This window comes from Cnephaeus nilssonii (genome assembly GCF_951640355.1).
Source record: "Cnephaeus nilssonii genome assembly, chromosome: 4".
In the NCBI taxonomy this organism is placed as follows: domain Eukaryota; kingdom Metazoa; phylum Chordata; class Mammalia; order Chiroptera; family Vespertilionidae; genus Cnephaeus; species Cnephaeus nilssonii.
Genome location: NC_137075.1, coordinates 17,675,955 through 17,691,520, shown reverse-complemented (window position 1 = coordinate 17,691,520; position 15,566 = coordinate 17,675,955). Strand labels below are relative to the sequence as shown.

At 45.5% G+C, this 15,566-nt stretch overlaps 1 protein-coding gene across 4 annotated transcripts in view; it reads right to left on the bottom strand.

The window, feature by feature from the left end:
* The window catches only part of MCM10 (minichromosome maintenance 10 replication initiation factor), a 40,885-nt gene that overhangs the window by 22,710 nt on the left and 2,609 nt on the right, over nucleotides 1-15,566 (bottom strand). For 3 of the 4 annotated variants that reach the window (XM_079768404.1, XM_079768407.1, XM_079768405.1), the window contains exons 3-7: nucleotides 6,581-6,919; nucleotides 5,698-5,799; nucleotides 5,417-5,557; nucleotides 3,383-3,554; nucleotides 778-943 (exon numbers count right to left, since the gene is read on the bottom strand). In XM_079768404.1, the coding sequence (XP_079624530.1) occupies nucleotides 778-943; nucleotides 3,383-3,554; nucleotides 5,417-5,557; nucleotides 5,698-5,799; nucleotides 6,581-6,919 (920 nt within the window). The remainder of the gene's footprint in view (nucleotides 1-777; nucleotides 944-3,382; nucleotides 3,555-5,416; nucleotides 5,558-5,697; nucleotides 5,800-6,580; nucleotides 6,920-15,566) is intronic. The other variant, XM_079768406.1, reaches the window with a different exon arrangement.

Below are 15,566 nucleotides of genomic sequence, written 5' to 3'. Positions count from 1 at the left end.
TTATCACTGATTAATTAAATTAAAACTACAATGAGATATCACCTCACACCTGCCAGAATTGCTACCATCAGGAAATTAACAAGTGCTGAAAAGGATGTGGAGAAAAAGGAACCTTTATGCACTGCTGGTGGGAATGCAGACTGGTGCAGGCACTTGGAAAACAGTGTGGAGTATTCTAAAAATATTAAAAATGGAACAGCCATTTGACCCAGTGATCCCACTTCTGGGAATATATCCTAAGAATCCCAAAACACCAATTAGAAAGATATATGCACCCCTATGTTCACAGCAGTGTTATTTACAATACCTACAATCTGGAAATAGCCCAAGTGCCCATCAAAAGATGAGTAGATAAAATAGCCATAACACCTTTACACAATGGAATACTATGTGGCTGTAAAAATAAGAAGGGTCTCTTACCCTATGCAACAGCATGGTTGGACCTGGAGAGTGTTATGCTAAGCGAAATAAGCCAGTCAGAGAAAGACAAATACCACATGATCTCACTTATGTGGAATCTAATGAACAAAATAAACTGATAAACAAAATAGGTCCAGAGGTATGGATGCATGGAATGAAATGACAGATCTGAGGGGAGGGGGGTCAGGGAGATGGAAAAAGATTAACCCCAAAAACATATATGCATATATGCAAAACCCAGGATACAGACAATAGTGCAGTGCAGGCAAGGTGGAGGGGAGCAAAAAGGGGGGAAAATGGGGGACATCTGTAATACTGTTAATAATAATAATGATAATAAAAAATAAAATGGCTCACACTGTTACAGCTCTGCGGAGTGACTTTCTTCAATATAACCCCAAATGTTACCCAGTCTACTTCTTCTAGCTTTTCACTTGCCATCTTTTCCTTGAGCTGAGACAGTCTGATCAGTTTTCGACCTGTCATTTTCTTGTTCATTTCTGTGGAGGACACTCGAGGCCGTCTGCATCAAGAAATCAGCAATTAGTAGACCATCTATATATATAAAACCCTAATATGCAAATAGACCGAATGGCGGAACAACCGAACAACCGGTTGCTATGACGTGCGCTGACCACCAGGGGGTGCGCGTGGCACATGGCAGGCATTGGTCGCGGTGAGATGGTGGAGCAGGTGAGCGGGGGCACCAGATCAAGGTGCCAGTTGCTGTCATCGGGGCGAGCCTCTGGCGGTTACTAAAAATTCTTTGCTCCCTCACGCCATGGTCCCGCCCGGCGTTCACACTCACTGCTGGCTCTGGAGCCACCACTCGCACCCACTGCCAGCGCTGGCCCCACTTGCACCCGCTGCTGACGTCAGCCCCAATCGCTCCACGCTGTCAGCGGTTGCAAGCAGGGCCGTAGCTGTCAGCACATGGGAGTGGTGGCGGTGGGAGCGGGGCTGCCGGTAGATAGGGAACCTGGGGCCACAGTGGAAGGGGCTGGGTGGGGGCACAGAGGATGGGCCAAGACCCGCCCCTGTGCCCACCGCAGTCTCGTGGCCCACAGTTCCTTTCAAGGTGCACGAATTCGTGCACTGGGCCCCTAGTCTATATATAAAAGCCTAAGCAACTGTCTGACCTTCCGAACAGTAGCTATGATGCTCACTGACTGCCAAGGGGCAGATGCTCAATGCACAGGCATGGAAACATGGAACAGACTGATGAATCTCAGAGGGAAGGGGGAGGGTAGGAAGATATTAACCAAAGATCTTATATGCATACTAGAGGCCTGTTGCACTGGTGGGGTCCCTTGGCCTGGCCTGTGGGGATCGGGCCAAAACCGGCAGTCTGACAGTTAGTCTAATAAGAGATCATGTGGCACTATAGCAGGTTGGTTAAAAGAAGTGTTATAGGCAGAAATCTCTAAAGAACCTACTTTCAGGGAGGTTTGGTTATATAGTATGGATTAGGTGGATATTTTTATGGCAGATAAAAATGATATAATTCTTAAAGCTAGGTTTGTGTTTCCTTGGATACAGAATTGGGGCTTATATAGAAAATAAAAAAGATAATAAATTCTTTAAGTTCATATCAATTATAATTTATAATATCCCTTAAAAATGCCTTTTGACTTTTATACAATACTAGAGGCCCGGTGCACAACATTTATGCACTGGGGAGGGGGGGGTACCTCAGCCCAGCCTGTGCCCTCTTATAGTTTGGGACCCCTCAGGGGATGTCTGCCTGCCAGCTTCGGCCCATTCCCCGCAGGCGGACATCCCCCAAGGGGTCCTTAGTGCTGCCACAGAGGCAGGAGAGGCTCCTGCCACCACTGCTGCGCTTGCCAGCACGAAGCTGGCTCCTGGCTGAGCAGTGCTCCCCATGCAGGAGCACACTGACCACCAGGGGGCAGCTCCTGCACCGAGCGTCTACCCCTTGGTGGTCAGTGTGAGTCATAGAGACCGACTGTTCTGCCGTTCGGTCAATTTGCATATGAGGGTTTTATTATATAGGATCATGAATTTGATATAAGTAAATAAGATTTTTAAATTTCATGTTCTGCAGGAATTGCACTGGTTCTACTATTTCTAACCAGATATTTTTTAAGCCAACATTTTCACATCCATCCATCCATCTATCTATCTAAAAGTCTAAATCTATCTATCTATCTAAAAGTCTAAGTGACCGTCTGTTAGCTATGACGTGCACTAACCACCAGGGGGCAGGCGCTCAACCCACAGGTATGGAAACATGGAACAGACCGATGAATCTCAGAGGGAAGGGGGAGCAGGGAGGGCAGGAAGAGATTAACCAAAGATCTTATATGCATACTAGAGGCCTGGTGCACCAGTGGGGTCCCTCGGCCTGGCCTGTGGGGATCGGGCCGAAACCAGCAGTCTGACATCCCCCAAGGGGTCCTGGATTCCAAGAGGGTGCAGGCCAGGCCAAGGGACCCTAACAGTGCATGAATCTGTGCATCGGGCCTCTAGTAATAAATCCTGGGATTTAATCCTATTTTAATTGAATATCTTAGTTTTTCCACATAACAGATGCAAAGAATATAAATTTACCTTAAAAGTTATTAGGAAAAGAAGAGCACAGCTATTTTCTTAACATCAATTACAAGATACTATTATCCTGGTTAAACTGTATGTATCTTTATGTATTTAAAAATAGTCTCTAACACTGCTTCTGTCAGTTTGATTAAATATAATTTCACATCTATCTATTTACCTATCTATCTAGCCATCCATGCAAGTAAAAGTCTCCCTTAAATACTTCATATGCAAATGTACTGAATCACAACCAATGCTCAATGCCAAGTTTTGTCAAGTTCCAAAGTTATTGGTGTTATGTGGATCTGCTGTACAAATACACTATTTCTAAAAGGCTCAGCCCTCAGGCAGGAGGACAAGGCATATGGCGGGGCATGTGATCAGTGAGGGGCTGTCAGTTACTGACCTGAGCCTCAGGCCAGAGAAGGCTTCCACAGAGACCGGCTGAGCTACGTCCCCAGAACTCCTGGCGGCCTCCACACCCTGATCTCTAGTCATCCAACTAGGTTTGTTCCCAGGAGTCATTCGGAGTGGTTGGGAGGGTGCACATATCATCTTTGAAGGTGAGCTTTTGGGCTCTAGAAAATTAACATAAAAATTAAGTGAAAAGAAAACCACACTGATAACTACAACATTTTAAACAGAGCTGTTCTTTTTTTCATCCATCATACAATAACCAAATATTGAGAGAACAAAGGAAGCCTACAAGATCATTTCTGTACTACCCTCAAATCTCTGTAATGATGAAAATGTTTGATACTGGTGGTGTCTAATACGGCTGCCACTGATTACTTATAATTGACGATTGTTTCTAAGGAAATGAATGTCTAACTTAATTAAATAAAATTTAAAGTGACACGTGGCTAGTAACTGCTATATTAGATAGTGCCAATCCCCAAACACTGTTCCTCGCCTGGCCAGTGTGGCTCAGTAGTTAAGCATTGACCTATGAACCAGGAGATCACAGCTTGATTCCTGGTCAGGACACATGCCCAGGTTTCGGACTCGATCCCCAGTAGGGGTTGTGCAGGAGGCAGCCAAACAATGATTATCTTTCATCATTGATGTTTCTATCTCTCTCTCCTCTCCTTTACTCTCTGAAACTAAAGTGTGTGTGTGTGTGTGTGTGTGTGTGTGAGTGTGTGTGTATTTAAAAAAGCAAACAAACCCAAAACACCTTTCTTCTGCAAAGACATTTATTGAGTATTCACCACATATGGAGCACTGTGGTAGATTTTATGAGGGAGCAAGAGCTCTCCTTCAGAATTCCATAATTAGTGGATATTTGTGCACAGATCAAATTCCACCTGAAGAAAACCCAAAGTTTGCTTCTTTCCTTATTTGTTTCATTTCATTTCAATCCATTCAATTTTGTTCGTGGGGTAAGGGGAATTGGGCATGATCCAAGTATTCTACTGACAAGGCTACTTTTCCTATTTTAGAAGTATTTGATAGTGCTCCTGAAGGTCAGAAAGTTTGAGTATTTTCCTTAATAAAATATCACTTTCTCTTCAACCAGATTTTTGTTTACCCTCAGAGAGACTTTGGATCACTGCTTCCAAACTAGGGCCAGGGCAACCCTCAACTTTAGAATCTCTAGAAACCATGTCCATGTCCCACCCCTCAAAACTGAATTCTGGAAGCTACCTAATGAAATACCTTAGTAATGCCAAAGGTCCTAAAGGGATGGACACTACTCACAAATAGATATGTAAAGTATAAATTTGTTGTCAAATAAATATGAACACTCAGAGGCTGCAACTATTCTCTACTATTGTCCCATATATCAATGCTATTCAAAAGGGCCTTTTTAATCTCCCGTGGTCAAAAAATACTGCTTACTCTCAGCTATGTTATCTACAGACCATTTTGTCTTCCAAAGAATAATCACTTTGGGCAAACTGAGGCAATACAACAAAATCAATAGAGAGCTTATAAATCTTTCATTTTATTGTGTGTGTATATATGTGTGTGCTGAAATAGGCTTTTATTTGAATACTATTTCAGACTACTGGCAAAGAAAATTTTTCTCAAGAATGGACCTTCTAATTTAATACAACCTAACTTCAAATAAAACCTGATTACTTTATAAGAGAACCTATGCCTCAATCTGACAAGTCAAAAGATTAAATCTCTAGATTGCTAGCCTGAGATCCGGTGGTTAATTTTTACTATAATTTTTACTCGAGTTAAAAAAAAAATTCAACCCAGGAAGTGTTTAGTACATACTACTCTCTGCCTAAAAATTTTCTAAGCACTTTGAGATGTGGAGAAAGAGTACATAATAGAGCATATGGTTCCAATTCCCAAGAAACTTTTCTCAGGGGGCAGATGAAGCAGACACACACACACACACACACACACACACACACACACGTGCCAAAATATATTTTCAACAGAATCAGAGTAGTGAGAAACCAGGAGGCCTTGAGTACTTCACCTGCAGGTGAAACTTTTGGTGTCCGAGCCACTCGCTTGGTTTTTGGTAGAGTAGGGACATCAAGCTCTGCAGAAAAGCATGTCGACTCCTGAATTCTCCGAACTTTCTTCTCCTTAAGAGGGAGGCGTGGAGACTTCTCTACTTGATTAAAAGTAAAAGAAATTAGTAATGAAAGTTTAGAAAGGGGCTCAGGAGCAGTTTTACCAGGAATTAGATGCAGAAATGTTATAATTTCTTAATATGAGAAATGCATACTTTTACTAGAATTACAGTCTGATTACCAGATTTATGCGGACAGGCTGGACTTGTAGGCTGTTTAATTGTTGCCATTTTTAGCTGCTCTTGTAAGGATTTCATTTGCTCTTGCAACTTCCTTAACTCATCTAGAGGGAAAAATAATAACTTAAGAAGCAAACCAGAAGAAGTATTATACATGACAAAAGTGCTGGAATTATTTTTGGTGTCCACCCATCTTCCCCCTAAACCTCGAGACCCACAATACAATCACATATTAAGAACTCAATTAACTTTTACACTTCGAAGGGGTCCCTTTAGAGAAATAAACTTATTTCCAGTAATCAAGCCTCTAATGCCAAAGCTACGTATGAATTTGTACTACTGACAGATATCATAGATACCTACCTACAGTTTTTAGGAATCAAAACATTAATATTACAGAATATCATAACTAATACAACAAATGCTTGGTCCTGTATCAGAAGAAACTGCCAACCATGAAATTTTATTATAATTTAAAAATATAAGAGAAGATGCCAGGAATAAGAAAAGTACACTTCTCAAAGCTTCTGTTCAGAAATGGTCTCCTGCTCAAATAGAATGTGCAATAGCTTTTATAGTCTTGTGTCTGGCACCATTTGCATATAAATTCCAAAGTAATTTTTTCGTAATAAGCATGAAAAGTGTTAGAGTCACCCTGTGAAGGACCAACTATAGCTGGCTGTCCCTGATACATATATACGTTGCTGGCTGGCTATCGCTTTGTGTGCTGAAATGCTGGCCTTAAATGTTTGATATACTAACTCAGACAATTTTTTTTTTTTTACAAAGTCATTTATCTCCACTCTTGACTCAACAGTTATCTTAATGAAAACTGTCAGACTGGTGGTATTCTTCTAGTCTAGAGAAAGCAAGTAGTTAGGGCACCTTGTAACTCCTGATTAGTTTTCCCTTGATTAAGAGCAGGAGCAGGGAGGGCTCTGTTTTTAGTTGACTGTAATGCAGGAACTTCTTCATCTGATAAGTCCTCCATATCTCCAAAGAGAGTAGCCAAATTTTCTTTTTGGTCTTGAGTCTTTTCCACTTCACCATCATCAGCCTCCTCTGTGTAAGATTCACCATCACCGTCAGCATCGAAGAGCTCATCAAATGTATCAGGTTTACCATCATCCTGGGTGGAAGGGTGGCTCTCTTCTGAATGACAATCCAAGGCTGACTCATTCTCTTCCAGTAGTGAGGTCAGCAGAGACAGTTCATCTTCACCCACTAGGGGAAAAAGAAGAAAAAGGAGAGAAAATAAGCCTACCTGAGAACTGCTAATGAATGCATAGTTAATTAAAACATTCAACATTTGCCGAAACCGGTTTGGCTCAGTGGATTGAGCGTTGGTCTGCGGACTGAAAGGTCCCAGGTTCGATTCCGGTCAAGGGCATGTACATTGGTTGCGGGCACATCCCCCGTAGGGGGTGTGCAGGAGGCAGCTGGTCGATGTTTCTCTCTCATCGATGTTTCTAGCTCTCTATCCCTTTCCCTTCCTCTCTGTAAAAAATCAATAAAATATATTAAAAAAAAAAAAACATTCAACATTTATAACGCAATTAAAATGACTATAAATTTAACCAAATTTCCTGGTATAATCACTAGTCTTATCTCTACCTTCTCTCTTCCTAAGTGCTTCTTGGAGGGCTCTGGGCTAAGGAAGAAGGGGCCAATATCTGCTTAGTAATCACACTGGGCCAGTCACTAGGCTAGATCTTTTCCCCTACACTACATCAGCTAATGAGACAACTTCCTGCATACCAACCTCAACCCACAAGGGTGTAACTGAAAAACACACTAAATATACACTGAGTGGCCAGATTATTATGATCTCTGAACGCATAATAATCTGGCCACTCAGTGTGTGTGTGTGTGTGTGTGTGTGTGTGTGTGTGTGTATTAGAGGCCTGGTGCATGAATTCATGCATGGGTGGGGTCCGGCCAGCCTGGCCAGGGGGAGGGGAGATGGGCGGTTGGCCGGCCTGCCTGCTGGTTGAGGGGACAATTTGCATATTAGCCTTTTATTATATAGGATATACACTGAGTGGCCGATTATTATGCGTTCAGAGATCATAATAATCTGGCCACTCAGTGTATATTTAGGCCCTAGATGTATATATTCGCCCAGTTTTTTAAAAAATTATTTTTAAAAAATATATTTTTTTTATTGATTTCAGAGAGGAAGGGAGAGGGAGAGATAGAAACATCAATGTTGAGAATCATCGATTGCCTGCCTCCTGCACATCCCCCACCAGGGATCAAGCCCACAACCTGGGCATGTGCACTGATGGGGAATTGAGCTGTGGTTTCCTGGTTCATAGGTTGATGCTCACCCACTGAACCACACTGGCCGGGCTATTTCTCCAGTTTTTAATTGTTTGAGCAATTTTTTAAAAACATAGATAGGTACATACAATTACATAAAAAGTGCTCATATCCCGCTCGGCCAGTGTGGCTCAGTGTCGACCTATGAACCAGGAGGCCAGTTTGATTCCCAGTCAGGGCACATGAGGGGTTTGCAGGCTTGACCCCCAGTGGGGGGGCATGCAGGAGGCAGCTGATCGATGATTCTCTTTCATCACTGATGTTTTTATCGTTTTCCCTCTCCCTTTCTCTATGAAATCAATAAAAAATATATATATTTTTAAAAATACTCATATTCCATCACCGAGAATTAGCCACCACTAACATTTTGTCAGGTTTTCTTTTGACCTTTACATTAATTTTTTAAAAGCTTAAAACAAACAAACAAAAAATACTTATGCCAAATCTTATTCCAACTCCATATCACTACCTCCAGGCCCCACTACAACCACTATCATAATTTTGGTATACCATTCTAGTCAATTTTTCAAACTTTGAACAAATATATAGATACTTATAACTAATACACAGTATTTGGTTGTTTTACAAATATCTATATAAATTATTTTATACTATATTACTCTGTATCCTGTTTTCCTTCAGGATACAGAAAGATTGCATGTAAGACTGATCCAAATCAAAACATATACTTATTTCTTTCAATTGCTGTTTAGTAGTCCACGATAAGAATGTATCACATTTTATTAATTCACTTTCCAATAAAGAATATATAAGCTATTTCCAATATTTTCACACTACAAAGTATACTATAATCATGCATACACCTTGTACATGTGTGAGAGTTTCTTGGAAATACATATCAAAGGTGAAAGTCCTGGATTTTTGGGAATGCACATTTTCCAAATTTACTTGATACTGCCAAATTGTTCTCAAAGTGGTTGTACTCTCACTAGCATTGTAGTCAAGTACCATTTCTCCCTACCCCTTCACCAATATCTGATAGGTCACCTAAGATATTCTGCCAACTTGCTGGATCATTTTAAAAGGCAGGTAGCTCATTGTTTTGATTTGCATTTCTAGGATTACTAGTTGAGGTAAATTCTTGCTTATGTTAACTGGCCAGTGGATTTCTTCTTTTTTTGATTTGTCTATTTTCTTTGCTCGTTTTTTCCCTGTTCAGGCACTATTCCTTTATGAAACCAGAAGCATTTAAAGCAAAAACGTTAAGGATATTTCACTCCCTCACTGGAAAGACAGGAGCTGAAGTCCAGGCAGGGCAGAGGACTGCGGTTAAACAGGTCAGCACAGGAGCCTGGGCTAGGATGGAGAGGTCTAGATCAGGAAATCAGTATCCTTTCTACTGCTGTACACTCCCATACCAGATGGGAAAGAGCCAAAGCCAAATTTAAGGCCTAGAATTTAATGAAAGGGTCTGAAGCTTAAAGTCAGAGGTTGTAAAACAATTAGTTTTGAATGCTTAGTCCACAGACTCTAGGATGACAGGGTGCAGCAAGAGAGAAGAGGCAACCCGCTCCCTGTGCTCCAGGTGAGATGGTCACATCCTGGCAAGGGAGCCTCTCTTGTTCCCAGCTGCTGTAGAGAACACCCCCCAAGAAGAGGCCTTGGCCCACACCACTGGGAGTCACGAGTGAAAAATGTTACCTTGTGGCTCCATACTCTTGGCCTTGAACTCACCTTCTCTCATGAGAGCAATCAGACTAATCCATGATGCCACTATCCCAGGTTATCTCAATCACCACCAAAAATCATGTTTTCCTGATGTTACGTTGACCCATTTTCCTGCCTTCTTACTCACAAACCTCTGGGATCTGCTATCTGGAACTCAGAATCTACTACCAGCAAGTTTCTCTATACCCTCAGTGGCTGTTAGAAATCAAGCTGCCCCTTGAGTGGAATTTGTTTAACTGCACACACCTCATACTGCAAATGATAGAACAGTGTCCAGCACACACCAGCCATTCTATATAATAAAAGCCTAATATGCACATTGTCCCCTTGACCGAGAGTTTGACTGGGAGTTCAACCGCTTGCTATGATGTGTGCTCACCACCGGGGCATTGGCAATGTGGTGTTGGCAGCAGGCTGTGAGAACAGGACCACGGCTGGATGGTGGAGCAGGTGAACAGGCGGCGCCAGGCCAAGATGGGTGCGAGCAGGGGCCCAACTGCCCCGCAGACTGTGACCAGAGGTGATCACCTAATCAGGGCCGAGCTGGGGATGGGGAACTGGGGATGAGTGGCGGCAACCAACCTCCTGTGGTGCGGGGGGGCGGGGGCGACTGTGACCTCACCCTGGCTACCTGGGGGGAGGGGTGATGGGACGGAGGTGCAGTGAGAATGCGGGGTGTCCACCAAGCTCACTCTCATCCCCCCTGCTACCCTCTCCTGGGACGCCAGGGCTCGTGTGCCAGGAAAGCCCCTGCGTTCAGGTACCGGGTGCCCGCGGCGCCCCGCACCCACATGGCCTCTTCTGGGTGAGCAGGGCCACAGCCGCCGGTCGGGCTCCCTGTGGGTTTGCGCAGGAGCCGGTCTGCGAGGCCAGCTGGGAGAGAGCACGCTGCCTGCCAGGCTTCTGTGTGGCACCGCTGGGTGGCCTAGAGGCCCATGCTGTGCCCTGGCCCGTGGCGTCCGGCCGCACTCACTGCATCTCTGCGTGGGGACTCGGGAGCTGTGACTCAGGCGGAAGAGGGCGCACAGGGGCCTGGGGGCCCAGGTGCTGCCCAGGGCTCAGAGGTCAGCTGGGACCTGCCCTTCCACACCAGACACTCGTGCTTCCCTCACCCGCCAAGCCTAGGGACCACACCCGTGCACGAATGTCGTGCACTGGGCCTCTAGTGTCATAAATATTTGGTAATCAACTCAAGGCCCTGATGTCTTCTTTTCCCTTGCCCTGATGTCTTCTTGCTTATCACTGTCACTCTAAAACTATTAACCTTTCTTCAAAACCACACAACATGACATCAGATTTTTTTCATCAAAAAGCCCTCCTGGTTGCTGTCATTTACTAAATTAAAATTCCCTTGGGATTTCTCCCACTTCCCCTCCGTCTTTTTTGTTTTCTTTTGTTAATCCTCACCCAAAGGTTTTTGTTTATTTTTTTTTAGAGAAAGTGGAAAGGAGAGATAGATGGAGAGATGGAGTGAGAGGAGAGAGAAACATAGATGTGAGAGACCCATAGATTAGCTGCCTCCTGCTGGGGTCAAACCTGCAACCAACATACATGGCCTTGCCCGGGAAACGAACCTGGGGTGTGCCCGGCCAACGCTCTAACCACTGAACACCAGCAGCCAGGGTCCCTCCATCTTTATTAAGAAGTACAATCCATCGACCTGCCTATAATATTTTTAATATCCCTCATACCCCATTCCTTCAGTCCCCACTTTGGATCCATGTTCCATCATTATAATCACTGCCTTCTAACAACTCTTCATTCCATTGCTTCTCTCGCATGCCCTCAGGTTCCTTGACAAAAATCTTTTCTTATAGTGGCATGTGTTGTTATTAAAAAAATACAAAAGTGCCTTGGCTGGTGTGGCTCACTTGGCTGGAGTGTCATCCTATGCACCAAAAGGTCTCCGGTTCAATTCCGGTCAGGGCACATGCCCAGGTTGCAGGTTCCATCCCTGGTTGGGGTGTGTGTGAGAGGTAAAAAATCGATGTTTCTCTCTCATATTAATATTTCTCTTTCTCTCCCCCTCTCCCTTCCTCTCTCTCTAAAATCAGTAAAAAAAGATATCCTCGGGTGAGGTTTAAAAATATATATATATATGTACACCTGTACACACACACACACACACACACACACACACACACACACACAAACACACAGTGGTACAAAAATTGTATCTCGAGTCTAATTCAGTTCTAAAGGTCTGTGATAACCTAATACACTCCTGACTACAATCAAGTTACACAGGTTAAATGGTGTCTTTTCCTACTCTAAGAGTACATTATTTTTTCTATAATCACCTTATAGTCAATTTTATTATTCACTAGAGGCCCAGTGCGTGAAATCACACAAGACCCCAGACCCGCCGTGTCACTAGACCCATCAATGCACCTCCTGGTGACCGGTTATTTGGTCGTTATGGCCACTGGCCTTTTATAATATAGACTGAGGCCAGGTGCACAAATTTGTGCACGGGTGGGGAGGGACCGTGAGAGGTTGGCCCTCAGCCCCCCTGGGAAAGGGGCCATGTCCACTGCCACCCACCTCTGGTTTCCCATCCCATCCCAGCCCGGGCCCAAAGGCCCCGGTGGGGTTGGAAGAGGAGGCGACAGTCACTAGGCCAGGCACGGAAGGAATGGACGCCGATGCCATGGTTGGCGCCCCACCACGGCATGGTTCCCCACCTTCCCCCTCCTCATTCCCTTGCCGCCACAGTGGCGGGTGGGCAGCCCCTGGGGAAGAGATAGGACGGGAGCGAGGCAAACCCTTGTGTTGAGAGCTGACTTTCAACAGATTGCAGCAAGAGAACTGCTCTCTATGTACAAAACCCTAACCCAGAAGCAGGTCTCTACAAATGGTTTAGCATCAGGGGCTGATGGGGCCGGCTGGCCAGGGGGAGGGGCTGAGGGAGGTTGGCTGTGGGAGTGCACTGACCACCAGGGGGCAGCTCCTGTGTTGAGCGTCTGCCCCCTGGTGGTCAATGCGAGTCATAGTGACTGGTCGACTGGTCGTTCGGTCATAACGGTTGCTTAGGCTTTTATATATACAGATAATTCATTGTGAGTATTTCCTATAAACTTCTATATTTATACAATTTATAGAATTTTATGAATGTTGACCTTGATTAAACCCAACAGACTGCCACTTCCACGCCTGTACCCCAACCAGTGAACTTTCCTAGAAAAAGACCACCATACTGATTGGTTAAATATATACTGAGTGGCCAGATTATTATAATCTCTGAACGCATAATAATCTGGCCACTCAGACACACACACACACACATATATATACATGTATACACACACACACACACACACACACACACACACACACACACACATATCCTATCTAATAAAAGGGTAATATGCAAATTAACCATCACTCTGCGACAAAATGGCTGCGCCCATGGCCACAAGATGGCGGCGCCCAGTCCTCTTAGCCCCGAGCCCCAGCGGAGTCCCTAAGTCTGCCCAGCAGTGGCAGTCCAGGGTGTCTAGCTGGGAGGCGCCCACCCCACACACAGCAATTCCTGCCCAGTGGCGGCAGTCCGTGGTGTCCGGCTGGTTGCCTCCAAGCCGCATGTGATCGGGGGCGAAGCGGGCCGCGGGGCTTTTGGTCGGTGTGTCAGGCCGGCAGCGACCCGCCCCCCCGAGCCCTGCGCGATCAGGGGCGAAGCGGGCCTCGGGGCTTTTGGTTGGTGTGTCAGGCCGGCAGCGACCCGCCCCCCCCCCCCCCCGAGCCGCGAGCCCTCCGGGGCGAAGTGGGCAGCGGGGCTTTTGGCCGGGGTGTCAGGCTGGCAGCAACCCGCCCCCAGAGCCACGCGTGATAGGGGGTAAAGGGGGCCTCGGGGCTTTTGGCCGGGGTGTCAGGTCGGCAGCAACCAGCCCCCCAAACCACGCGCGATCCAGGGCGAAGCGGGCAGCGGGGCTTTTGGCCGGTGTGTCAGACCGGCAGCGACCCGCCCCCGAGACAAGCGCGATCTGGGGCAAAGCGGGCCTCGGGGCTTTTGGCCGGTGTGTCAGGCCGGCAGCGCCCCGCCCCCCGAGCCGCGCGCGATCAGGGGCGAAGCGGGCCGTGGGGCTTGGGTGTCAGGCCAGCAGCGCAGTGCACCCCAATGCGCGATCTTCAGGCCAAGGAAGGCACCCACCGGGCTATCCGCAGCCAGGCTGAGATTGGGTGTCATCTGGGTGGGCTGAGGCGGCAGCCTTGGGCTGAAGTCTCAGCCTGGATAGGGCCAGAACCCCTCCAGCAGTGGCAGCCTGGGGTCTCAACCATTGAGTCACACCAGTAGGGCAGATATGGAGGAATCTTAAATGTTTCTTTTTTTATAATATATATTTTATTGATTTTTTACAGAGAGGAAGGGAAAGGGATAGAGAGCTAGAAACATCTATGAGAAAGAAACATCGATCAACTGCCTCCTGCAAACTCCTGACTAGGTATGTGCCCCCAACCAAGGTACATGCCCTTGACCAGAATCGAACCTAGGACCCTTGAATCTGCAGGCCAGTGCTCCATCCACTGAGCCAAACCAGTTAGGACTGTCCAATATGCTAAAGAAAAAACCCTATCTAATAAAGAAGGAATATGCAAGGGAGGGCATTTGGGGGTGACCGGGGTGTCAGGGGAGGGCAGTTAGGCATCGATTGGGCTGGCAGGGGAGTGGTTAGGGGGTGATCAGGCTGGCAGGCAGAGCAGTTAGGAGCAATCAGGAAGGTAAGCAGGCGAGTAGTTGGGAACCAGCAGTCCTAGATTGTGAAAGGGATGTCTGACTGCTTGTTTAGACAGTCAGACATCCCTTTCACAGTCATCCATGGGATCGGGCCTAAACAGGCAGTCAGACATCCCCCAAGGGGTCCCAGATTGGAGAGGGTGTAGGTTGGGCTGAAAGACACCCCTCCCCCCGCCCCGTGCACGAATTTCGTGCACCGGGCCTCTAGTATATATATATAAAAAAGGCCCGGTGCATGAATTCGTACATAGGTGGGGTCCAGCCAGCCTGGCCAGGGGAGGGGACATGGGCGGTTGGCCAGCTTGCCTGCTGGTTGAGGGGACAATTTGCATATTAGCCTTTTATTATATAGGATATACACTGAGTGGCCGATTATTATGCGTTCAGAGATCATAATAATCTGGCCACTCATTGTATACTGCCAAGAACAAATAGGCATTCAGTAGTGCTTAAAAAGTCCCACATTTCCCTAATAATTGCTTTCCTATTTTCTAACCACTTCAGCCTCTTCTCAAACCTCTGATGTCCATTCTCCATCTTTACTCTTAGCTGATCTTGTCTCACACTTAAAAAAAAAAAGGAAGCAATCAGATTCCAAACCTGAACATATATTCTCTGCTTTTCCTCCTATGAAAATGGATGAAGTATCTAGTCCTACTTATGGCCAGTTCTTCCCTTTATTAACTGGAACCCATTACTCCCAGCTTCCCATGAACTCTGTCTCCCACATCATCAATTTTTCCATTTTCTGGAGCATTTCTCTCAGCATACAAACTCATTCCAGTGTCTCCCATCCTATCAACTACCAGATATTTTTCTACTTACTTGTTCGTTATCTTGTTCTCTCTACTAGAATGTAAGCAGGAATGTTGTTCAGGAAACTCTAGTACCAGGGAACATTTTGATTTCATTTATACTGGATCAAATTGTGAGGCCATGCCAACCAAATGAGATTTTATTAGCTACAATGACTTCTTAGAAAACGCATACCCATTCACCACTTATTTTCCCGACCTTCTCATAGCAAAAAAATTATACTCTGTATTACATAAATGCCCTATAGGTAATTTGATGATTTTAGGAAATAAGAAACTATCATTATACTAATGGTGCAATCAATTTCAC